Source organism: Drosophila obscura, unplaced genomic scaffold, assembly GCF_018151105.1.
Source record: "Drosophila obscura isolate BZ-5 IFL unplaced genomic scaffold, ASM1815110v1 contig_179, whole genome shotgun sequence".
Classification (NCBI taxonomy): Eukaryota; Metazoa; Arthropoda; class Insecta; order Diptera; family Drosophilidae; genus Drosophila; species Drosophila obscura.
Window position 1 is genome coordinate 6,774,854 of NW_024542766.1, and position 26,714 is coordinate 6,801,567.

The window sequence follows — 26,714 nt, forward strand, 5'->3', positions numbered from 1 at the left end:
CTGCTTTATATGGCGCAACTGCTGATTTGGTTCGCACAGTGCAACGAATCGATGGATATTTGGTTGGAGATGCTTACCTGAAATAAAAGTGAAGAAATTTTGGGAATTAGTTAGGGGAAACAATTTTTTAAAATTAGTGTAAAAACCCAGTTATATTTAAGTAATCAATGTATAAAATTATTTGTAATTTAATAAATATAATCGCATATTTAATTTTTATTATTTTATTTTTAAAATTAATTTTTACTATTTTATTTTTAGAATTAAATTTTATATTATTTTTTAAAAAATATGTTAAATAATATTTCTAATTTAATTGAATTATCTTTATTAACCCTTCAACCCCTCAAACCTTTTAGTGTTTGAAACTAATCAAATTTTCATTCAATATTATTTAACCCCCAGCCGAGGCATTTCGTGCCACTGTCCACAAAAGGCAATGCAAAAATTGCGCCAGCCAATGCAGCGACCGAAAAAACAACAACAGCAATATATGCGTGGAGCAGGAGAGTAGGTGGCATGGACAGAGAGTGAGAGAGAGAGAGAGCGGGAGATAGAGTGAGCGGGTGGAGGCTGCGCTGCGGTGCGTCACGATAAGGATGAGGACGTGGCGAATATGGTGGGACATGGCGGGACATGGCGGTGGCAGCGACGCAGCCTATTTCGCTGCCCGTGCAACGGGAACACCAACAAAATTAAAAAGGGGTGGCAAAGGGGTAGGGAGAGCGGCAGCAGCAGCAGAGGCCGACAGGGACATCTACGCAGCAGACGCACAAAATCCAATACCCAAGAGAGGGGAGGGTGAAATAAGAGGGACTGAGAAGAGGTGGCGCTGGCCGAAGCCCGAAGCACTGGGCAGAGGCGTAGGCTAAAGTGCAGCGGAGGCGGGCGGAAGAAGCAGCAGCAGTGGCAGCAGCAGCTACAGTGACAGTGGAGGGAGAGCAGAGAGGGGAGGCAGCAGGAGATGAACAATGGACAGGCACAGTCGTGCACACTAAAATGCAGTCCGGGGGGAAAAAACAGGACGAAAAGCACACGAGAGCCACACACACACACAGAGAGCGAGAGAGAGAGAGAGAGGCAGAGAGACAGAGAGGGAGAGAGAGAGAGGGAGAGAGAGGGGTAGGGAGTGGACTATGTACGAAATGGGATGTCATGTATTGCCATTGACCAGGCCGGCCTGGCCTGTCCTCCCACCTTGCTCTCACACCACACTCTGTCTTTCTCCCTCTCTCGCTCGTTCTTCATGTCTTCCTGCCTCTCTCTCGCTCTCTCTCTCTCTCTCTCTCTCACTTGTTTACCAATTTATTTTGCGCACAATACGAAACACGGAAAATGCATGAGGCGGCGAGGCTGGCTGCAGGCCCCACACACACACAAATACATTCACTATTCCCCCCGCACAGTACTCCTCTGTCCATCACATAGCCACAAACAAAAAAAAAAAACGATGCGTTCCAAACGAAACGCAATGATAGCCACAGCAGAGCCAGAGCTGTGAGCACTGGAGAGATGAGAGGCCAAGAGAGGCAAAGCAGAGGCATAAGCAGAAGCGTAGCTGTGGGAGAGGCAGTGCAGCCAGCAAGCAAAGCACTCAGGAAGCAGAATAGAAACGTAGGCTAGCATTTTCGGTGCTCCAAACCAATTGATACCCTGGAAGGTGGATCTATATGGGGATAAAGTACTGCGATTTTTATGATTTTAACCCAAGCTACGAACTGGAAATGAAAGTAAATTTTGTTAAGTAATCAAATACCTTCTATTATATACCTTTCAACTGCTTATGCTGCTTCATTTAATGTATTTACTCCAAAAGCAACATACCCTCTCGGCCAGCCACTGCTCATCACGAGAAGAGTACGAGAAGCAACAACAAAAATTTGCACAAATTCCAGTTCGATTTTTGGTCATAATGCAAAGGAAAAAAAAAAAAAGAAGAAGGAATAAAGAAAGCTCTCCGCTCTGCACTCTCTTTAGATATACACCCCCCGCACACTCCCCTCCTCTTGGACAGCATGCATTCATTTGCTTGCCATCTCTCTTCCGCCTAGTGGCCCCGTTGCTTTTTCTTTGCTTTGGCGGCTTTTTCTCTGTGTCCTTTTGGATCCTCTTCCTCCTGCTCTCCGTTGCCCACCGTTTGTTATGTTTTGTGTTTGCCACTTTGTGCGTGGATTCTGCCGTCTTCTTCTTTTTCTCAGTTTCTTTTCGTTTCCCCCATTTCGCCCACTATGCTTTTCTTTATTTTTTTCTTGTTTGTAGCTGCAATTTTGTTGTTGTTTGTTTTTGTATTCCTGCTGCGCCCGAGCCTTTCACTTTGATAGAGTGGGACGCCAGGCAGAAAATTTCATTTTCTTTTCTTTTTTGAAGTGCTCTTTTTTGGGAGGGTATTATAATTTTTTAGGTTTTTAATTTTTTATTTAATATAATTCGATAAAGCAGCGATAACTTAATTTTAAATCTATTTCTATTAAACACACAACTTCCAGGGCGTTTTTTTGCTTTTATAAGGGCATCTAAAATTCGTTATTTTTCGCACACATTTTTTCGCTTTGTATTTTTTTTTTTTTGCCACTTTTTGTTGGATTTTGCCCCTGACTTCTGCGCTGGCGATGTCCCTGAAGTAAGGAGTAAAGCTTAAGCCTCCTCCTCCTGCTCCTCCCATGTGTACATGGCTCGTAGTAGTACGTTTTTCTAGCCATAGTACGCGGCGTACTATTTCCAAGTCAGTCATCAGTCGTTGAAAAAAAAAAAGTGGGAAGTGGCAATGGAAATAGAACGAAGGATGTATGAAAGGGAAGTCCTGCCACAGCGCGTATTGAAAGCAAATGTGGCACAAAGGATCGCTGAGATGTGGCCAGCAGAAAAAAATGCACAAACCAGCAAAAGGAAGCATCAGGAAATGCCAGAGAGACACAATTTCGTAAGCAAATTTTTCTCTCGCTTTTTTTATGCATTTCTCAAGGAAACACACACACACACACACACACACACATGCCTTGTGCATCCTGGCGACTTTGACATAGATGGAGAGTTGAATACTGAAGTGCAAAATTAATGGAGCTGCTATTTCTGGTTGTATTTTTTATGCGATTTGGCCTAAAAATTTGTTGGAATGTTAGATCAAATATCGAGAGAACACAAACGAAATACTTGAAAGTTTCACCGAGTTATATACAGTTTAAGGATTGTGGAAACGAAGGATCATTGATTATTCCATCAAACCTAAGCGTATTTGTGTCCTAGAAAATTTGCCTCATAATATAACTTCAAGTCAATGAAAAGTTCAACGACGAATCTTTTAAAATGTTTAACAAACTTTTTGCTTTCCTTTTGATTTTGCTGCCAATTTTAACGCTGCAAAAAGGCTTCAGCTATCATGTGGCAAAGTTCCTGCTACCGGGCGAGACGCACAGCCACGAGGCACAGACCCTGATGCAAAAGTTCACCCACACGAATCGCGTGCAACTTTTTTGCCAGACAGTGGAAGTGTTCTCATTCTGGAGGCTCTTTCAAAGCAATCGCCTCCATTTGGAGATCGAAGAGGGCGCCGAATACAATCAGTACAAGGAGCAGACTGCGCATGAGATCTATCAGGCGCATCGCGAGCGCAAGGAGTGGAACGAGGGCAAGGCCATGACGGGAGAGCATAAGTATATTGATATGAAGAAAAATTCGCATATATGCTATGGGATCTACACGGAACAGGCCTTCAATCTCACGCTGGAGACCATCCACACCGACAAGTGGCGTGTGACCAAATTCTGCCTTGGATTTATTCTGTGGCAGGCTGCACCGCACCTCGAGAACTCTGAGCGTTGCCTGTACGGCGTGGCGGCATTCTTGGGCTTCCAACTGGCCGCCTGGATTATGATTTTGGTCACTGGGCATTTGCGCTTGGTGCTCGGCGGATCCCTGTGGACGGCCTTCCATGAGGTGCTCTACGAGCGGCCCACAACATTGGCGCTGGCATGCAGTGGTTGCTTTTATGCCCTCGCTTTGGCCTGTCGGCAATTTGATCATCTGTTGTGCCAACATTGCCGCTTTCGTCATGTTCATCGCTGGATTCTCAGAGGCATTGCCTACTGGTTGATTTACACTGCCTCGGATCACCAGGATATCGGACTTTTCTGTGTGGTTTATTTGTTTTTCTACTCCAAGATCTTGGCGCTGCTTGGTCACCTTTTTTGGAGTTGCATCAAATTGTTGTGCCCCTTGCTGCCGCCGCCAGACAGGCAGCAGGAGACGGCGCAGCCTTTCTTTGACATCTCCCAACTGCAGCGAGTGCCCAGCAACACGGCTGACGGGAGTTATGTTTGGGCTGTGCCGGGCATGTCCAATACGGATGGTAGTGGCAACGTGGCAGGTGGCACGACATCTACGCCTGTAGTCCAGGGAATCCGGCTGCCAAACTCTGTTGCTGACCATCCCACTGCTCTTATCTTCAGGGGCCAGGACAGAACAGCATCGAGCGATATATATGGCATCAGCAGGGAAACGCTCGTCACGTCCAGGCCCATCTTTAGGGGTCGCGTTGGCCCCAACGATTCCCCCCCAATGGGCGTTCAACGCTCCTCCACTTCTGCAGAGAACCCGCGGAGCCGAAGGAACACTTTTTCGACGGCTACACTGTACCACAACGTAAACTACAGCGACTCAAATGGGGATACACGCGCTCAATAGTGATCCTGCCAAAGGATCTCCTGTACACCTCAAACACACACGAAAAATAAGCGGAGGAAAAGCACAGAAAAACCATAAGGAAAAACTGGAAGGGGCAAAGCACACGAAAATCAAGAAAGAACTAAGGAAAAACTAGAGGGACAAAGCACAGGCAAAAACCGAAAGAAAGAAAGAAGGCAGGAAAAACTGAAGGGAAATGCATTTGATAATTGAAAAGCAAAGCCCACACACGCACCCAGGCAACGGAACACGTGGAAAACCTACATCAATGTGCAGAGGGGAAAAACCTTTTCATACAGCATGGAAAAATGCCCTCAAGGCAGCGGGCGGACAGCAAGGCAGGCAGCAGGCAGGACAGCAGGACACGAGAAATCGAATCGGAAGCCAAAAGGAACATTTCAACATTTTGCCATTTTGCCATGGAAACTGCAGCAAGGGGGGGCAGGCAGGCTGTGTGGGTGTGGGGGTGGTTGGGAGGCGTGGCAAGCAAAGTGATTCGAAAGGCAACACAAAGTGGAGTCCAAGGAGGGAGCCACAAAACGGAAACTGGACTCCAAGGCAGGAGTACTGCATCGCACAAACGAAACAGAAAAGTGGAGTCCTGGTTCAAGGAAAAGGCCTAAAACTACAGTCCGGGGCATACAAATGGCAGCGGCAATTGAAATAATTATGGGGAAATGAGAAATGAGAGCGAAATCATCAAAGGGAAATTAAAATAGGAAAATTGGTCATCAAAGGTTTAGGCAAATGGGCAAGAAATTAGCAAAGTGATGCGAAAATAAGGGAAATTCAAACTATATTGGGGTGAAAATTGTTTTATTATATTGTGTGAAAATTGTTTTATTATATTGGGGGTGATAGTTATCAATAATTGTTATATTTTATATACATTTTTATATACGAGAATTAAATGGGATAATTCTTCGTTTGTTTTAATAATTTCTAAGAGTTTTTTGTGACATCTTTAAAGGATTATTCATGCTTTAGGAAACTGTTTTTTAATCAGTTTCTAAGGTTCCAAAGTCCCAAAATGTTCCCCCCGTTCCACACATTCCAAGCGCCGCGTATCTTTTCGCTTAGGGGAACATTTTACACAGCGAATCAAAGTCATTCCACGCATGTTCCCCAGCGTTTACAGTGGATATAAAATACTTCAAACTCTGCATATCTCTTTCCAGTATATCTTTTTTAATAGTTTTCCCCGTCTGTCGGGTATCCCTATGCTATGCCTATGCCAATGCCACACGGGCTACATACTAGTACTACTTTTAACTTAATTGTCCTGATTAGCATGGGTCCCGTGTCTGTTAGCCTCGTTGAAATTTTTGTGCCTAGAACCAGTCGGTTCTCGAGTGGTGGGTTCCACGGGGATGCAGTTACAAAATAAGTGACTCTCCCTGGGAGAGGTGGGTGAAGGGAGGTGGGTTATGGGACAAAGTCCACTGTACAAATGTGCCTATTACCCTGCTGCATCTCATCCTTTCCCCCCCCCCCCTTCTATGGTTTATGCCATTAGCAACAGAAGCAGGGGCAGAGGCAGAGGCTGGAGAGAGTCGCAGTGGCTGGAGAGAGTTGGCGGGGTGGGGGAGTCCTTGCTGGGTCCACAACTGGAACAACAACAGCAACAACAACAAAGTTCGGTCAAACGTCAGAAATGCCTCGTTTTTAGCTATTGAACAGAGGCCAAAGCGCAACCCAAAACCGAACTGAACCACCCCACTGTACCACCCAATCCTCCCTTCCTCCTCACCCCGCATAGCCTAGGCCTTTCTCGGCAAATGCAAATGTGCAAAATGCGCTATGACGTGGATGCAGCAGGCAGAAGGCAGCAGGCAGCATGCGGGGGCACAGAGCGGGACCTGGTTCTGCTTTCGACTGAATCTCTCTGTATGTGCCCCACAGACTCCACCCGGACAGGACACGTGGACGTGAAACGTGGAGGACAGTTGGTCCCAAAAACGCATTTCAAATCGAAAACTGGAACTTCAGTCATTTGGCGGCTGAGAGGGGGGTAGTGCGCGGGCAGGTAGAAGTCGAGTGGAATCTCTAACTAGAGAGAATCTCTATATGAGGCTGGATTTTAGAGGGTAGGCCCCCATTAGTTGGGTTTAACAAATGTCTAGAGCATTGGAAAAATATATTTTATGGCATTTATAATTACAAAAAAAATAAATTCGGTATTAATTAATTTCTGGGAATATTAAAAATATTTATTCATTATCTGAGAAAATTATAATCAAACTTTTTTTTGTATATCAAACCATATTTTCCGTACATTTATCCTTCCCAAAAGATATCCAACAAAGGAATATAATCGAGGAAAATATGGATTTTAGTTTAGGGAACTTCCAAGTCAAAGAAATTTGTTTTCCCAGCGATTTATTAATGTTTTTGAGAGCCTTAGAAATAATAATAATAAATAAGGCTTATTTCTGCCTTAATATATAAAACCAACTCTCTTTTCTTCTCTTTCAAATTTTTTCCATTACGCTTAACTTCTTTTACAGGGTATTCCCACCGTCGCATCTTTGATTTTGCAAAGCAATTTTATGTTTTTCTTTTGCCGAGCGCCGCTTTGGTGGATGGAAAATTGACAAAATGCAACGTTTTTGGTGTTCATTACGCTTCGACGACAGAGAGGCTCAGGACGCAGGACGCAGGACCTCCTCCTCCTCATCTAATGGTCTTGCAATTTCCCTGGCAACTCCCGAAGCCAATTGGGATTTTTCCATATCGGAATATTCAATTTTTTTCCCGTCTGTTTGTCTGTTTTGGTGGTGGCTGATTCCCGTTTGGGACACTGCATATTGCCAAGGGGAGGTGGTGTGGGGTTTTTAGCCGTTGGGCTGGTGAGGCGTGTATCGGTTCGAGGGTGGTGCTGGTGGTGCATTTTCCAGTTCTTGTATCCCATTCAGGAATTGCAGAGGGTTGTATCCTCGTATCCCCGTATCACACGTTACGTCAAAAGGTCAGCAGCAGCAGCGGAGGCCTTTTCCATGGGGTGGAAAAAAAGACACAAAAATGTTTTCCAATTTTATGATTTAGGGATTTTGAAACCTTTGTAAAAACTTGACTTTGTAGGGGTTTTACGTTGAGATTTGAGGAGTCAAAATATGGATTTATGGTGTAAAAGTAGAATATAATTGGAAGAAGATTTTTAAAGGACAATAAAATATAATGAAAGGCAAGGGTAGCTTCATTCCAGTTTTATTATCCGATTGGATTTCGACTTAAAAATGTCTCCGTACCCGTCTAGATGAAGCATTAAAAATATTTTCTTCTCAGGAAAAGGAGGAATATTGACTCTTTCTTCTGAAGAGCATTGCAGAATGTTAGTGGGCTCATATTCATGTATACAATGGACTATAAAAGTATTTCGTCTAGCTCCCAAGTTTAGTTTTTCATGGGATCACTGCTTCAGGGGTGCCATAATTAAATTAAATGATTCTTAAAATCAGTTCTTCCCCATCCTAATTCCACATTCTTCTAATTTTCAAACTTTATTCTTATTGGTCCCATTTCTGACCATTTCTTGAGTATTTTACAGTGGAAAATTTGGGAGTTATTCAGTCCTAAGCTAATAAATTAGCTAGATAAATTATTAGAATAAATTTCTCTTTATTGTTGTTTTGTTTTGTTTTCTACGATACAAATTTTGTTTGAAAACTATTTTTCTCTAGTTGGTTATAGAAAACTCCAAAAACGCATAACATCAACGAATTTTCCGCAATCAAATAAACATTTTCTTAAATTTATTCAAAAGTTTCTTAGAATAAAGAGTTTTTCCCACTCTTTAAATCCCATCAAATTTCCCACACAACTTTATGCAACTGTGAGTCCCACTGTACGCGTACGACACGTTTTCCACTGTAATTTACTGACCTGCACCATTTTGCTGCTGCGTTTCCTTTAATTATTATCCAGAAATCCACAAACTGTAAATCAAATCGCCTGAGCCGGCAAAACAGTCAATGGAACGACCGAGAGAGCGAGCGAACGAATAGCGAGGCAAAACAAAAAACGCAAAAGCAAAGTTACAACAACAACACACACAACTTAAAGATTGAGCAAAGAGCGCGCGCGATATTTAGAAAGAGAGAGAAAGAGCGAGAACGGGCAGCACGTGCTAATTTCACTTTTGTTTTATTAAAATTTCCCTTTATTCGTATTCTTTTTATTATTATTCAATACCAACACACACGCGGCGCACACACACACATTGCAGTTTGCTGGCGAAAGAGCGGGAGAAATGTAGGAACAAGCACGCGGCGGCCGAGAATTTTTGTTGCGTTTTCAATTTAATTCTTGTAGTTGCTTCTGTTTTGTGTGTGCTTGCTGTTGCTTGTTGTAGCGCGAATTCATTGCATTTTGATTTTTGTTCGTTGGCTGCACTTTTCACGCGATGTCCACGTTTTCCGGGCTGGATTTTCCGTGCAATTTACCGTACGAACCGAACGTGTTCTGTTGTGGGTGGAAATTGCGGTAAAAAATTCTGCTGCGAACCAACAACAAACACGCACTCCAGTGTGACTGTGGCATTATCGAAAAAATATACCGTCTGACCCTCAGAAATATACTGAAATATACCATCTCATATTTTAAATATACCGTAAATATACCGAAGAAAAAGAGGACTTAGCCCACCTAACGCCCCTTTATTTAAACAGAGAGAAAATTCAATTAAGCCACGGAAAATAGTACTGTTTGTTCATTCTTCTTGTAGATATATCCTTCCTCTTTACTACCAATAAAATATGACCACAATATCTTTAACCTGAAATACGTAAAAATGTTTCCAGTTTTATAATATTCGTGCGTAAATGGAAATACCCACTGGTCAATATAGGGTTAGTGGGTCTCTGTCCATTATCGGAAATTATATATTTCGATTTTGATCTTCGGTTTGCTTGAACTACCTAGCTGGGACTCTCAGTACGTCACGTATAATTTTATCAGATAGATACATCAATTTTCTACAAGATTGGCTAATTTTCAGAAGTCCTTTTTATTGCATTGTTTACATAAAAAGGTTCAAACTAAAACGGCCAAAGCATAAAAAGTAAATGGTGACTAATTGTGACGTCATTGTTGCTTGTCAACCAGGATTCAGTTATGCGTATGGACTTTAGTATACCTTATTTCCTTAAATTGATGTTAAATTTGTTGTTCCAAGCTGCTTTGAAACATTAATATTACATTTTTCATGGATTGACATGTTTTTTACCTATTAATGCATTTGTTTTGTGTTTTATAAATACTTTTAACCTGGTTCTGATAAATATTATTGGTACCCGTGAGCTGCAAAATTTCGTTAATATCTTTAAAACAGAGACTGAGTAGTTTCTGTATTAATGGGAGCCTGAAATTACAAACATTATCTCAAGTCCTGAATATCCATTTTCCCAAGGTATTCAGATTTGTTGCTCATTCCGTGCCAAAGTTGCACAACAGTGCTGCCTATTCATTTGCCCATGTTGCTGACAAATCAAATGTTCCTAACGGGAACGCGCATGGAACGTCGCAACAATGAATCTACATTCAAAATAAGCCCGCAATTTAAAATAATTAACAGGATTTGGAGGATTTACTATTTTGTGACGCCTTTTTTCCAGGTAAAATCGTGGTAATGCAACGGGTTTTTTATTTGGTTTTGGAAATTCCTAATTGTAAGTAAAATTGTAAATTTGTGCCAATATTTGTATGGCATCCAACGGCCAAAAGTCAACCAAAATTATATATACCATTTTAAGGGTTTTTATGAGAGGTTCGGGTTTCTTGTGGAATCTCAAAAAAATAGTCGGATTCTACCTAAATTTTTTCGTATAAATAGTGGACTAAAATAGTTCAGTAAATCAGTTGAAGACAACAGGACAACAAGAGGGCAAACATGGATATAAACACACTGAGGGCATTCTTTCTGAATATGCCCATATTCCAAGGCAGGGAGAGAAATGTGGCCCGGTCCCTGGATCATGTCAGACGGTCGTCCCAAGGACAGAATCTGGAGAAGGGAATCATCAATCGATACGGAGACCTGGAGAACTTCAAGCAGCCGTTCTAGTTCCCGAAAATGGCCAGAGAGGATCAGACGAGCACGTGGAAAGCACTGGCGATTGCTCTCTGCCGGATCGATGGTACTCACTACCGTACCATCCATCTGACTGTGGCCCCGCTGAGCGTCAAGCAGATTGGCAGTACTGAGATCCGGCACGCCCTAAAGAAGGTGCTGGCAATTCTGCAGAATGGCAATCTGGATCACTTCCTGATGGCCGTTGTCACCGATGGGCGCCTTGCCAACGAGGAGGCAATGATGTACGCCGAACAAAAAGGTTATCCTGTCCTATATGACATTGTTCGTTTGAGGTCGTTAAAATACCGCCATTGGGATGTCACCTTCACGGCATTATACAATCGGACGTATGCTGCTGATAATGATTGGGAACAGGAGTATCCAACGATTGAGGAGATCAACCGGCCGGAAAATGTGCGCGGCGTGCATATTCAGGAGCTGCAGCAGATCCAGGGTGAAGTGCGTCGCAAATTGGCCCTAGATGGGATGCCGTTCAGGAATCGGCGAATCCCTGAACGCCAATATGCAGCAATTATTCGTGATGATAAACGCATTCAGTCCAGAAATGATGACGGAATCGTTTCCAGCTATAACCGTCTTCACCTGGATGCTGGGCACTATAGTGAGCTTGACAGACCCCAGGGACTATTCCTGACTACGAATTTATTATTATTTATTTATTTTATTTATTTATTTATTATTTATTTTACTGTAACTATTTTTACTATTATTTTAAGCTACTAATTGCTTAAGAGTTACATGTATTTGATATACAATAATAAATATTATTTGTTTTTGTACCCAAAAAAATACTTTTCGATATTAAATCCGTGCGAGGAAGACCATAAGGAATTACCTGCATGTTTGGGCGATTTGATGAATGTTAAATTCGTTTCTCTTATATAAACATTCTGCTGGTACAATACGATTTCTTACTTCACGGATCCATTGGCCATGGATTAAACTGTGATATTTTCCATTAATTGGATCAGACTTCCTGGGGCAAACAGTCTACCATTCCACAGCTAACGCCTTAACCTAACCTATTCTGTACAAGAATAATAACTATGAACGTATATAAATGTTCAGTGCGTTTATTATTCAAAGGAAATGCGCAGATTAATTCGATCCACTTTGTGATTATTGCTCCATTGCCTTCTGGCCACATATGGACGCAACGCTCGCTCGGTGCCCTGAACTTGGTACCACATTCCCCTGGATTTGCGCATATCAACGACCGCTTCTACTTAGGCGATTGGGCTTGTAACGTAGCCACTTTTCGTGAGGCGAAATACCCGCCATCCCTCTTACTTGGCTTATCGACAAGATGGCGAGGCAGACCAACAGAACCAGCTTCATTTTCGAAAGATTTAATATCTGATAAATTCTCTACTCTTATATACCCTTTATACGATTTCATGCCTCACGGATCCATTGGCCATGGATTAAACTGTGATATTTTCCATTACTTGGACCAGACTTCCTGGGGCAAGCGGTCTATGACCCCCCCTACACTGATAGAAAAAAGGGATAGTAAAAATAACTACAATCATATTTGAATTTAAAATGCCATTTTTAAATACAAACATAGTAAAATTTAATAGAATTCACTTTGATTCAAATATAAATGTATTAAAAATGATTTTTTAATACGGTCATATTTAATCTAAATACAAAAGACTTCAAAATAACTATAACATATTAAATTTGTAGTTTAATATGTTTCATATTTAAATTGAATATTATTAAGACTTGATTTCAAAATTTTTCTTTTAAAATCCAAAGGAAAAACTTTTTATTTTAAATATTCCATATTAAATGAAATCAAATATTTTTTGTATTTATTTTAACTATGTTTATATTATTTTTTATGTCCCTCGAATTCCAGCTGCTGCCGTCTTGAATACACAGTTAAATTATCTTAACTTGAACTTGAGAACTTGAGAACTTGAAAACTTTAACCAATTCACACCATTAGGACTTGAAATGTAATTTTCCTACGCAAAATAATAACCAATTAGTTAAAAATGAATATAAATATAAATATGAAACATATTAGATTTAAATATTAAACATATTAAATTTAAATATGAAGCATATTAACATTAAATATGAAACATATTAAATTTGAATATAAAACATATTAAATTTAAATATGAAACATATTAAATATAAATATGAAAAATATGAAATTTAAATATGAAACATATTAAATTTAAATATGAAATATATTAAATTTAAATATTTCTATATTAATATCAAAATTTAAGTGAAAAATATTTAATTTTAATACAACCACTCTTGGATAAAAATCAATGGCATAAATATTAAAATCTAAGTGAAAATATTAAAATTTCAGGGCTTTTTTCTATCGGTGTACCATTCCACAGCTAACGCCTTAACCTTACCTATTCAGAATTCAAGAATAACAACTATGGACGTATATAAATGTTCAGTGCGTTTATTATTCAAAGGAAATGCGCAGATTAATTCGATCCACTTTGTGATTATTGCTCCATTGCCTTCTGGACACATATGGACGCAACGCTCGCTCGGTGCCCTGAACTTGGTCCCACGTTCCACGTTCGACCGCTTCTACTTAAGCGACTGGGTTTGTAACGTTGCAACATTTCGAGAGGCGAAAGAGTCGCCATCCCTCTCACTTGGCTTATCGACAGGATTGCGAGGCAGACCAACAGAACCAGTTACATATTCAAAATATTTAATATCTGATATATTCTCTACTCCTTACACCCTTTCATCTGTCATTATTTAATATCTGATAAATTCTCTACTCTTATACACCCTTTCAGCTGTCATTATTCGATTTCATACCTCACAGATCCATTGGCAATGGATTAAACTGTGATATATTCCATTTCTTACGGAAAACTTCCTCGCGAAGGAAAAAGTTTTGCATTATATTTCAGAAAAACAATAATTCTTTTATTTTCGGATACAAAGTACAGTCTCTCCCTCTGCCGACTATCAAGCAAGGTCGGGAAATGTATAAATATATTTTGTAGGCTTTAAGTCGACTTTGGGACCATTGTACCTTGGTAACCGTAGACTCGAAGCCGTAGGGGGCAATGTAGGCTCGCCCTAACCTAATCTAACCTTCCAAAAGAATAAATACTAAATGTCTACTTAATTTTTATTGTACGGGAGAAGTGCGCAAATTAATTTGAACACTTTTTGTGCCCATTGGAGTACGGCTCCATTTCCTTCAGGCCCTTGGAAGGCTACGCTCGCTCGGTGCCCTGCGGCACACTTTCCCCTGGATTTGCGCAGATTAACGCTTTGAATTGAACACCGATAGAAAAAAGCCCTGAAATTTTAATATTTTCACTTAGATTTTAATATTTATGCCATTGATTTTCATTCAAGAGTGGTTGTATTAAAATTAAATATTTTTCACTTAAATTTTGATATTAATATAGAAATATTTAAATTTAATATATTTCATATTTAAATTTAATATGTTTCATATTTAAATTTCATATTTTTCATATTTATATTTAATATGCTTCATATTTAAATTTAATATGTTTAATATTTAAATCTAATATGTTTCATATTTATATTTATATTCATTTTTAACTAATTGGTTATTATTTTGCGTACGCAAATTACATTTCAAGTCCTAATGGTGTGAATTGGTTAAAGTTTTCAAGTTCTCAAGTTCTCAAGTTCAAGATAAGATAATTTAACTGTGTATTCAAGACGGCAGCAGCTGGAATTCGAGGGACATAAAAAATAATATAAACATAGTTAAAATAAATACAAAAAATATTTGATTTCATTTAATATGGAATATTTAAAATAAAAAGTTTTTCCTTTGGATTTTAAAAGAAAAATTTTGAAATCAAGTCTTAATAATATTCAATTTAAATATGAAACATATTAAACTACAAATTTAATATGTTATAGTTATTTTGAAGTCTTTTGTATTTAGTTTAAATATGGCCGTATTAAAAAAGCATTTTTAATACATTTATATTTGAATCAAAGTGAATTCTATTAAATTTTACTATGTTTGTATTTAAAAATGGCATTTTAAATTCAAATATGATTGTAGTTATTTTTACTATCCCTTTATTATATCATTGATAATACTAAAAATACCCACTATAAGTGCTTGGCTTAGGGTCAGGTATGCGACGAGGACAAACAGTACCAGCTTCATGTTTGGGCGATTCTGATATCTGCTAAATTCTTTGCTCTTATATACCCTTTCAGCTGTTACAATACGATTTCATACCGCACGGATCATTGGCCGTGGATTAAACTGTGAAATTTCATATTTCAGACGGAAAAGACAATGAACTTTGGCATTAAGAACTGACTTCCTGGTTCCAGCGGTGTATGCCTCGGGTGACCAGCTCCTTTCCGCCTACTTTTGTCTGGACGTTGATGGGCAATGACTGCACCATCAAGTGGCCCATGCGACACCAAGCCGAAGCCTGTTACGCGCGGAACCCAGGCGCGGAACAAACGCAGCCTCTCCTTCCACCCAACTGACCGAGGGGCGCTGCCGCATGACGCGCGACGCGTGTTACCGAACCGATTGCGAGCATGCAGCAAAGATAGGTGTTAGACTAAATGTCGAGGAAAGTTAGAGCAAAACATGCAAAGATAGCTGAGAAATAGTACTAATTACGGGAAAGATATGTTTAAGATTTAAGAAGAGGAAGGGAATTAGTGGTGGATGTTATATGGTAGAGGGAATTGAAGTCCGAGCAAAGGACCCCAAATGGTTCGTGCAAAAAATAATTTGATCTGCACAGTGGAAGGAACAAAGGAATAAAGTTTCTAGTGGATCTAATTGGAATCGTAAACTTTATGCGGCTCAACAAGTCAGGGCTATCTACGTCACCCTTGATCAGATCACCCCAAGCATTTTAATACGACTAACTAAGGTTGGAAGGTTCATTAGAAGCAATCTACGAGGGCAAGATGGCAGTCTCACCCCTGCATCCCAGTTAAGGCCACGCCGAGCAAAAAGTAAAAGGTTTTACTGGACTGATTCCATACGGTCCTGGTGTTGTCTTTGAAGAGGCGTACAAAAAAAGTGTGTACTCGTGGATCCACTCGTGAACTTAAAGCATCTTATAGAACATTCAATATCTGAATTCACTTTTCTTATATACCCTTTCAGCTCTTATAGTACGATTTCATACCTCACGGATCCATTGGCTGTGGATTAAACTGTGACATATTCCATTTCTTACGTGGCGGGCTATGCCTCGGGTTACCTTCCCGCCATTCCGACATTTGCTTGCTACCACCTTAACTCAGCCCAACCCTCACAAGAACACAAATTCAACGCCTCAGGGCGTTTATTGTATGGGGGAAGTGCGCAGATTAATTCGATCCATTTTCTGATTATTGGAGTACGGCTCCTTTTTGCCTTCCACCCACAGGATGGCTACGCCGGTAGTCATCGTCATCCGAAGGACTTTCCCCTGGATTTGGGTAGATCAACGCTTGGCTCAGGGACAGGTATGCGACGAGGACCAACAGTACCAGCTTCATGTTTTGGGCGATTCTGATATCTGCTAAATTGTTTGCTCTTTAAGTTATTTTTTGTTCGTTCGTTCATGACGACCCAACCCTAATAGAGAATGATTAGCGGCTGCAGCGCTGACAGGGGGTTGGGTTGGCAACTGAAAACTGATCTGATCTGAAACTGAACTGATCTGATCAACTGATCTGATTCAGATTCGGCAATCTGGTAGATATTGTCATTCTCTACGATACTGTTTTCGTTTTCTCGTATCTTTACTATTTAATAAAATAAAAAATATTACAGTTGAATCATTTGCCAATGGGTCTGTGAAGTATGAAGTCGTTTTGTAACAGCTGAAAGGGTATACTATAAGGGCAAAGAATTCATCAGATATAAAAATCACCCAAACATGAAGCTGATATTGTTTCAAAAGAGCAAAGTCTTAAAAGACACTTTGGATCAAGGAGCGCTCATGGGCGAGCCAATGGAGCCTTGGAACTGACTGGGAAAGAAATGGATGATTAATGGTGCTTGCATCCAGTAAACGCCTGGACATTTAAGAGTGGCAGGTAGAAAAGGACGGTGATAGGGGAGAGGAGGCCTTCTATATTTTCACTTAAGTTTCCAGCTGTAATACAGATGCCATTGATTTTCAGGCAAGAGTGGTTGTATTAGAATTGAATATTTTTCACTTATATTTTGATAATATATTTCATATTTAAAGTTAATATGCTTCATATTTAAATTTAATATGTTTCATATTTAAATCTAATATGTATCAAATTTAATTTAAAAATATTGTATCCTTAAATTTAATATGTTTCATATTTATATTGAGTATATTTAATATTTAAACTAAATGGTTATTATTTTCCCTACGCGGACTACATTTCAAGTCCTCATGGTGTGAATTGGTTAAAGTTTTCAAGTTCTCACCCTGCGCTAAGATAATTTAACTGTGTATTCAAGGCGGCAGCAGCTGGAACCAGTTGGGAATTCGAGAGAAATAAAGAATAATATAAAAATAGTTAAAATAAATACAAAATATATTTAATTTAATATGGATTATTTAAATAAAAAGTTTTTCCTTTTGATTTTGATTTTACTGTAGTTTATTGTATGGCTAAATTTTCATTTTAATTCGACACCTAGAGGGCACGTTGTGAGTCGCTTCAGTTGCCGCGACTCTACCTTTATACTCGTTCTCAGTCAGTACACATATGTATAAGTACACTGTACATTGTACATCCATATATTGCATGCACATAAATATTTTATTTGCTTACATTTTTCCGCTACATCTGTGATCTCCTTCTGGTAGAGCCTCTAGAGCCCTTTTATTGCATGAAGGGCATGCTGGGAACTAGAGATTAAATTGGGCGCCACAGACGCCATCGTTCCATCGTCTTCAGAAGCAAAGAAATAGGAAGGAGTATGCGGAAAGGACGTCTATGCCTGGTCACCCGCTTGCACCAGGAAGTCTGTGCTTAATACCAAATTTCGTTGTCTTTTCCTTCTGAAATATGAAATTTCACAGTTTAATCCACGTCCAATGGATCTGTGAGGTATGATATCGTATAATGACAGCTGAAAGTGTATATAAGAGCAAAGAATTTAGCAGATATCAGAATCGCCCAAACATGAAGCTGGTACTGTTTGTCCTCGTCGCGTTCCTGTCGCTATGCAGTAGCGTCATGTCGCCTGAAGCCAATGCAGCCATGCGCCAATGGCCACCAAATGGATCGAACTAATCTGCGCACTTCCCCCATCCAATAAACGGTAACTGGGGGCGAGAGACGTTACCTGTTACCAAGGCACAATTATCCCAAAGTCGATTATTTTTTGGCATAAAGTCTAAAAATAATAATAATAATATTAGGATTAATATTAAATTGACTCCTTCCGCTTCCCCTTACCTTGCTTGATTGTCGACATCCTAGAGACTGTAGTATTTATGCAAAAATAAGAGAGAAGGAACGTGTGAGTCGATTCTTTGGCATGCGACTCTACTTTTGTACCCGTACTAAGTCAGTATATAAATTTGTGAGCTTATCATTTATGTAGAATTTTTAAATGATTTACATTTTAATACTACATCTGTTATATACATCTACATTTACAATGTATATTTTACATATCACACTCTTACCTCTTACCAATATACCCCTCTCTTTTTAACTATTTTTGCGTACGGGCTTAAAAATCCTGGTGTTCTTAAAGATTTTTCAATTATCTACCAAGTAGGCTTTTGGGCACGATCGATAAACTCCGACCAGAGATCCATGTAAAATATATTCATTCAATTTATTTTCAATTTTTAAGCTAATTAATTCCCTTTTTTAAAATAAAACAATAAAAACAATAAAATAATAATAATAAAATAATAAATAATAATAATATAAAATTTATATAATAGCAATTTGCGTGATTTTAGGATAGCATTTTTAGAAATTTCTTTTTTTACATAACTAATAAATATTTAAATTCTGCTGTTTTTGTATATTTTTCTCAATACAAAATTTATTTTCTTCGTCGGCGCTGCGATCTTTATTGCAGAACTCCACAAAGAAATCTGTCAAGCACGGGCAAAGGAGCCATATTAATTATACAACTGCATAAATAAATAAATCTGTTATCTAAATCCTACAACGGACTTCACCAAAGTTCTACTCTAGACAACAGAGCCACATTTGTAAGAAAAACGAGAAGGAACGTGTGAGTCGCTTCTGAGGACGCGACTCTACTTATTCCCGTTCTCAGTTAGTATATACATTTTTTAGCTTATGATTTTGTAGAATTCTAAAATTAAAAAAAAATTTAATTTTACATTTTACATTTTTTTGCTACATCTGTTATCTAAATCTACAATGTATATTTTACATCTAACAAGTAGATTATAGATGTACCATTAATATTCTACATCTCCTCCGCTAGGGGCTACTCGCGCACTGATCGCGGCAGAGTGTGCGAGCGAGACAGAGAATCAGTAGCGTGTTTCATGCAGGGGGAGACGGGGGAAGCAACTGAAAATGAATTTCTTCATTCTGGCTTTAATTATGATCCGATCTGATTCAGATTCGGCGATCTGGTAGATATTGTCATTCTCTACGATACTGCGTTTTTCGTTTTCTCGTATCTTTACTATTTAATAAAAAAAAATATTACAGTTGAATTAATGGGTCTGTGAAGTATGAAGTCGTTTTGTAACAGCTGAAAGGGTATACTATAAGGGCAAAAAATTCATCAGATATAAAAATCACCCAAACATGAAGCTGATATTGTTTCAAAAGAGCAAAGTCTTAAAAGACACACAGGACACCCAGCGAGCGTAGCCTTCATGTGGCCTGAAGGCAATGGAGCCTTGGAACGGTAATCCAATGGGAACGAAATGGATCGAATTAGTCTGCGCACTTTCTCCCCCATCCAATAAACGCACTGAGACATTTAACTTTTATTTTTGTGGCAGGTTAGATTAGGTTAATGCGGTAGCTGGGTGATAGTGGGAGAGGAGGCCTTCTTTACTCTATCCTCTATGCTCAGTTTCCAGCTTTGGATCAAGAATCAGACCAAGATAAGGCTTATCCTACGGCAAGAGTGGTTGTATTAAAATTGAATATTTTTCACTTACATTTTGATAATATATTTCATATTTAAAGTTATTATGCTTCATATTTAAATTTAATATGTTTAATATTTAAATCTAATATGTATCAAATTTAATTTAAAAATATTGTATCCTTAAATTTAATATGTTTCATATTTATATTGAGTATATTTAATATTTAAGCTAAATGGTTATTATTTTCCCTACGCGGACTACATTTCAAGTCCTCATGGTGTGAATTGGTTAAAGTTTTCAAGTTCTCACCTGCGCTAAGATAATTTAACTGTGTATTCAGGGCGGCAGCAGCTGGAACCCGTTGGGGAATTAGAGAAATAAAGAATAATATAAAAATAGTTAAAATAAATACAAAATATATTTAATGTCATTTAATATGGATTATTTAAATAAAAAGTTTTTCCTTTTGATTTTGATTTTACTGTAGTTTATTGTATGGCTAAATAAATTTTAATTCGACATAGCGACACTAGAGGGCACGTTGTGAGTCGCTTCAGTTGCCGCGACTCTACCTTTATACTCGTTCTCAGTCAGTACACATATGTATAAGTACACTGTACATTGTACATCCATATATTGCATGCATACAAATATTTTATCTGCTTACATTTTTGCGCTAAATCTGTGATCTCCTCCTGGTAGAGCCTCTAGAGCCCTTTTATTGCATGAAGGGCATGCTGGGAACTAGAGATTAAATTGGGCGCCACAGACGCCATCGTTCCATCGTCTTCAGAAGCAAAGAAATAGGAAGGAGTATGCGGAAAGGACGTCTATGCCTGGTCACCCGCTTGCACCAGGAAGTCTGTGCTTAATACCAAAGTTCATTATCTTTTCCGTCTGAAATATGAAATGTCACAGTTTAATCCACGTCCAATGGATCTGTGAGGTATGATATCGTATAATGACAGCTGAAAGGGTATATAAGAGCAAAGAATTTAGCAGATATCAGAATCGCCCAAACATGAAGCTGGTACTGTTGGTCCTCGTCGCATACCTGTCCCTGAGCCAAGCGTTGATCTACCCAAATCCAGGGGAAAGTCCTTCGGATGACGATGACTACCGGCGTAGCCATCCTGTGGGTGGAAGGCAAGAAGGAGCCGTACTCCAATAATCAGAAAATGGATCGAATTAATCTGCGCACTTCCCCCATACAATAAACGCCCTGAGGCGTTGAATTTGTGTTCTTGTGAGGGTTGGGCTGAGTTAAGGTGGTAGCAAGCAAATGTCGGAATGGCGGGAAGGTAACCCGAGGCATAGCTCGCCACGTAAGAAATGGAATATGTCACAGTTTAATCCATAGCCAATGGATCCGTAAGGTATGAAATCTTACTATAAGAGCTGAAAGGGTATAAGGGTAGAGAATTTATCGGATATTGAATTTTCTATAAGATGCTTTAAGTTCACGAGTGGATCCACGAGCGGACACTTTTTTGTACGCCTCTTCAAAGACAACACCAGGACCGTATGGAATCAGTCCAGTAAAACCTTTTACTTTTTGCTCGGCGTGGCCTTAACTGGGATGCAGGGGTGAGACTGCCATCTTGCCCTCGTAGATTGCTTCTAATGAACCTTCCAACCTTAGTTAGTCGTATTAAAATGCTTGGGGTGATCTGACCAAGGGTGACGTAGATAGCCCTGACTTTTTAAGCCGTTTACGATTCCTATTAGATCCACTAGAAACTTTATTCCTTTGTTCCTTCCACTGTGCAGATCAAATTATTCCCTGCACGAACCATTTGGGGTCCTATGCTTGGACTTCAATTCCCTCTACCATATAACATCCACCACTAATTCCCTTCCTCTTCTTAAATCTTAAACATATCTTTCCCGTAATTAGTACTATTTCTCAGCTATCTTTGCATGTTTTGCTCTAACTTTCCTCGACATTTAGTCTAACACCTATCTTTGCTGCATGCTCGCAATCGGTTCGGTAACACGCGTCGCGCGTCATGCGGCAGCGCCCCTCGGTCAGTTGGGTGGAAGGAGGGGCTGTGTTTGTGCCTGGGTTCCGCGCGTAACAGGCTTCGGCTTGGTGTCGCATGGGCCACTTGATGGTGCAGTCATTGCTTATCAACGTCCAGACAAAAGTGGGCTGAAAGGAGCTGGTCACCCGAGGCATACACCGCTGGAACCAGGAAGTCAGTTCTTAATACCAAAGTTCATTGTCTTTTCCGTATGAAATATGAAATTTCACAGTTTAATCCACGGCCAATGATCCGTGCGGTATGAAATCGTATTGTAACAGCTGAAGGGGTATATAAGAGCAAAGAATTTAGCAGATATCAGAATCGCCCAAACATGAAGCTGGTACTGTTTGTCCTCGTCGCATACCTGTCCCTAAGCAACGCCATAATGAATTACCCAAATCCAGGGATACCGTCGGATTACGATGATGATATTATTTGATTTGTGGTGCAAAAACCACTGGGGGAGTCCCACCAAACGACATATTTTTGTCTCGCGACTAGCCCCTGGCCAGACATCAAATGCTGTGCAAATTAATAAAATAAAATACAAATAAAATTAATATTGGTATTAAAATCAAATAAAAGTAATTTTAAATGAATTTCGAAACAATTTTTCAATAAAATTAACAATTATTGAATACATATTTTTCTCGTCCAATCTTTTAAAAACCAACAGTAAATTGAATTCAAATAAAACCGCACATACATCGATAGGTAAAATAGGTAAACATCGATAAATAAAAAACACAAGAAGAAGAGTGCGATGACATCGATGCCACCAGTCGATGTTTCGCGTTAGCCATTAACAAAACTTGCATTTAAATGCCATTCGAAAGCATGCCCCAGCTCTTATCGAATACTAATTCGCGAGCAGCTTCACATTCCTCATCATTTATTCTTACTTTCAGTATTCCTTTAGTATATTTAGTATTAATTTTCAACTATCGAGACCCGCAGCACATCGCTAGCCCTGATGAAATTCACTCCCTGCGCATCACTAAGACTTTCTGTGCTGAATAGAGCTGTCAAACGATTCATAGTTGAGCCTTCGATAGCTTTGAATGTTTTGAAAAAAACAATCGATACTATCATGATAGTATCGGGCTAAAAAAATTATTAATTATTAATTTTTTTTGTTGTTATTTACTGGTTACTGGTTCTCGGTTTCTGAGGTTTCTGAGGTCACTCGAAAAAACAAATCAAGTGAAATAAATATTAAGACACATTTCAAATTGACCGCCAAATTCAATTTAGCGCACCAAAAATACTGACATTTTTCGCTTTCAATTCGTGGAGAGTTTGCTAAATTTGCTCTCAATTCGTGGAGCACATTTAGTCAACATTTAAGTTTTATGCTTTGGCTGGTTTTGTTTGAACCTTAATTTGTAAACAATCCAATGAAAAAGAGTTCTAAAAACTAACCAATCCTGAAGGAAATTTATGTATCTATCGGATAAAATTATTTATTTACGGCTGAGAGGCCAACTATCTAGTAATATTAAACTGAATATCAAAATTGACGAATTTCATATCACAAAATATCACGGTACGGCAGCCCGCAGCAGCTACGAATTGCACGAGTCTGGCAGCGCCACAAAACGACGACAAATTCGTTTTATGCTGTTTTTGTTTGAACCTTAATATGTAAATAATCTAATAAAAAGGACTTCTGAAAACTTGCCAATCTCTTAAAAAATGTATGTATCTATCGGATAAAATTATTTGTTTAGGGCTGAGAGTCCCAGCTAGCTGGTAATATCAAACGGAATATCAATATCGAGGAATATAAACGTCGAATGTTTTGAAAAAACAATCGATACTATCGTGATAGCTCTAATAATTATTAAAAAACCATTGAAACCTTTTAGGAACTTGTCCATTGTAAAAATTAGATGCCACCTGTCGATTTGTTTACAAATTTGTCTTCGTATTTTATAGCAGCCAATCCAAACATATCAAAAGCGCAACGACTGTAGCTCGATAATATCATGATAGTCGCAAAACCGTCGATAGTAGAGACTATCAGTAAAATATCGATACTATCGACAGTGCCCTCGATGGTTTGACACCTCTAGTGCTGAATATTTGTTTACTTTTTTTTGCAATCGAATTTAAAGCTAATTTAAGCGATTAAGCAATGTCGGACAACGAGTACGAGCGCTTTGAGATCACCGACTACGATCTGGACAATGAGTTCAACACGAACAGACCGCGCGGGCGGCACAGCAAGCATCAGCAGATCTACGGTAAAGATATTCTTTCTTTTGGTGTCCCAACAAAAATCCTCAAGAAAAAACCTCTTTCCAGGCATTTGGGCGGACGACAGCGACGAGGAGAGCCCCGGCGATGGTGGCGGCCAGAAGCGTCATGGCCGCCAGGCAAAGGACTACACAATGCCCGTGAATTTTGTGGCCGGCGGCATTCAGCAGGCGGGCAAAAAAAAGAAAAAGCCGCTAAAGGGCGAAGAGAAAGCCGGCAAAGAGGAGGCAGGCGACGCTGAAGATGCCGAAAAGAGCGACGACTCGGCGGAGGACAATGGGCGTCCAGCCTTTGGCCAGAGTGATCCCAGTTCGAACAGCTCCGAGGAGGAGGTGGAGCGACCCGCAATGAGAGGCAGCCAAGCGAAGCCCACGTTGTTCAAGCATCAATCGCACATCGCTGGCACTCGGAATGTGGGCGCCTGGGAGCAGCACACGCGCGGCATTGGCGCCAAACTGCTGCTGCAGATGGGCTACGAGCCGGGCAAGGGTCTGGGCAAGGATCTGCAGGGCATATCGCAGCCGGTGCAAGCGCACGTACGCAAGGGACGCGGCGCCATTGGCGCCTATGGCCCCGAGACCGCCGCAAGCATTGGCGGCAAGGCGCAGGCCATCAAAGTGGACGAGGATGTGCGCGAGGCCAAGGAGTTCAAGGAGCAGATGAACAAGTGGCGCAAGGGCGGCGTGGCAGAGCCCCAGGAGAAGGCCGCCGGCAAGCGCTACTACTACAAATCCGTCGAGGAGGTGATAGCCAAGGGCAAGAAATCCACGCATCTGCTCTCCGAGAAGCTGAGCAAGCAATTGGGCAATGTGCCCGTGATCGATATGACGGGGCCGGAGAAGCGCGTCCTCAGTGGCTACCATGCCCTCGCCCAAACCAAAATCACACCCGAGGAGACGCTCTACGACGCGGAGGCGGGTGGCGCAGCCGTTCCGGTCTTTGCCCTGCCCGAACTGACGCACAATCTGCAGCTGCTGGTTAGCCAGTGCGAGCAGCAGATCATTGCCATTGACAAATCGGAGCGCGAGTCCGAGAGCCAGCAGGCGGCGCTCCAGTGTGAGTACAAGAAGCTCGAGGAGATTGTCCAGCTGGAGCGGAACCACATCAGCACGCTCGAGGAGGTGCTCGATCGTGTGGAGCGGCTGAGTGAGGATCCCGAAATTACACTGCATGCCGCGGAGAAGCTGTTCCTGCAGCTGCTGGATGACTTTGCCGCCGAGTTCAAGGAATTTGGGCTGGCAGATCTGGCGGCGGGCGTTATTGCGCCGCTGGTGAAGCGAGAGCTGGTGGCCTGGCAGCCCCTGGAGGAGCCCACACAGCCGCTGCAGCTGATCAAGAAGTGGCGCGGAATGCTGCAACGCGAGGAGCCCGCTGGCCAGCAGCCACGCAATGTCTTTGATCCATATTCCTCGCTGATTTGGGCGGGCGTGATGCCCTCGTTCCGTGCCTGCGCTGCCGTCTGGCAGCCCAAGGAGCATCCGCCGATGGCCGCGCTGCTGGACGCCTGGGCGCCGCTGCTGCCCACATGGGTGCTGGACTCTGTGCTCGAGCAGCTGGTGCTGCCGCGTCTCGTCACGGGCGTCTACGAATGGGATCCGCTCACCGACACGGTGCCCATACACAGTTGGGTGCTGCCCTGGCACGGCATTCTGGGCAGCAAGCTGGAGGAGTCTGTGTACCCGCAGATACGCAGCAAATTGGGCGTGGCCCTGCAGGCGTGGTCGCCGCAAGATCGCTCCGCGAGGGCCATGCTAACGCCATGGGCCAAAGCCTTTCCGGAGGAGGAAATGGTGGACTTTCTGCAGCACCACATCACGCCCAAGCTGCAGGGCGTACTCTCGGAGTTCATCATCAATCCGCTGCACCAGGACCTGGAGCAATGGAACCAGGTGTGGGAGTGGCACGAGCTCATACCGCCCATGCACATGGCCAAGCTGCTGGACAAGCATTTCTTTCCGCGCTGGATGCAGGTGCTGGTCATGTGGCTGAACCAATCGCCGGACTATGCGGAAATCTCGCGCTGGTACACGGGCTGGAAGGGCATGCTGAATGAGCCACTGCTGCGGGAGCCGAGCGTCAAGGAGCATCTGCGGCGTGCGCTCGACATGATGCATCGGGCGAGCGATGCCCTGCTGCAGCCGACAGCAGCGCCACCGCCACCCACACCGCCTGCACCGCCCTCGGTGGCGGGTCTGTTGCCGCCACTCATGATGATGGATGTGGCGCCGCCCACGCAGCTGGAGTTCAAGGAGTTGGTCTCGCAGAAATGTGCCGAACTGGGCATCATTTTTGCCCCACTGCCAGGCCGCAGGGAAATGGGCAAGCAGGTGAGTCTGAGGGCGCCGCTTGGAAGTTCCAGCTTTTCCCTAGCTAATCTTTTGCTTTTCATTGTAGATCTATCGCGTGGGCAAACTCTTTTGCTACATCGATCGTAATGTGTGCATGCTGAGCGATAGCTCATTCAGCAATTGGCAGCCGGTGGCCCTCAATCATCTGCTGGAGCGCACACAGGCGGGTTTATTCTAGCGACGAGCGGGAGCGAGAGCGGGAGGAGGAGGCTACAATCGTGCGAACACCAGAGATCGTTGGATGCTGGATGATGGCAGCTGC

The 26,714-nt window shown here is 41.3% G+C and overlaps 3 protein-coding genes and 2 long non-coding RNA genes across 5 annotated transcripts in view; 2 read left to right on the forward strand and 3 right to left on the reverse strand.

The window, feature by feature from the left end:
• LOC111076301 (neuroguidin) overlaps positions 1-9,185 on the reverse strand; it is a 58,116-nt gene extending 48,931 nt beyond the window's left edge. Inside the window, exon 1 of the mRNA XM_041592492.1 lies at positions 8,563-9,185. Within this exon, the coding sequence (XP_041448426.1) occupies positions 8,563-8,571 (9 nt within the window). The 5' untranslated portion in view covers positions 8,572-9,185. The remainder of the gene's footprint in view (positions 1-8,562) is intronic.
• Positions 3,207-5,031, forward strand: LOC111077795. The gene has a single exon (XM_022372210.2). The coding sequence runs from the start codon at positions 3,304-3,306 to the stop codon at positions 4,678-4,680; it is 1,377 nt and encodes a 458-aa protein (XP_022227902.2). The 5' UTR covers positions 3,207-3,303; the 3' UTR covers positions 4,681-5,031.
• A 5,228-nt stretch (positions 9,186-14,413) lies between the features above and the next one.
• Positions 14,414-15,443, reverse strand: LOC111077800. Its single transcript, XR_002608195.2, has 2 exons — positions 14,880-15,443; positions 14,414-14,483 (listed from the first exon to the last, which is right to left on the reverse strand). It is a non-coding gene; the product is annotated as an uncharacterized LOC111077800 (long non-coding RNA).
• Positions 15,444-17,347: 1,904 nt separating this feature from the next.
• Positions 17,348-18,001, reverse strand: LOC121403959. The gene is made up of 2 exons (XR_005967581.1): positions 17,546-18,001; positions 17,348-17,492 (listed from the first exon to the last, which is right to left on the reverse strand). It is a non-coding gene; the product is annotated as an uncharacterized LOC121403959 (long non-coding RNA).
• Positions 18,002-23,901: 5,900 nt separating this feature from the next.
• Positions 23,902-26,644, forward strand: LOC111077796 (septin-interacting protein 1). Its single transcript, XM_022372211.2, has 3 exons — positions 23,902-24,091; positions 24,153-26,431; positions 26,499-26,644. The coding sequence occupies exons 1-3, from the start codon at positions 23,983-23,985 to the stop codon at positions 26,628-26,630; spliced, it is 2,520 nt and encodes an 839-aa protein (XP_022227903.2). The 5' UTR covers positions 23,902-23,982; the 3' UTR covers positions 26,631-26,644.
• Positions 26,645-26,714: the final 70 nt, after the last annotated feature.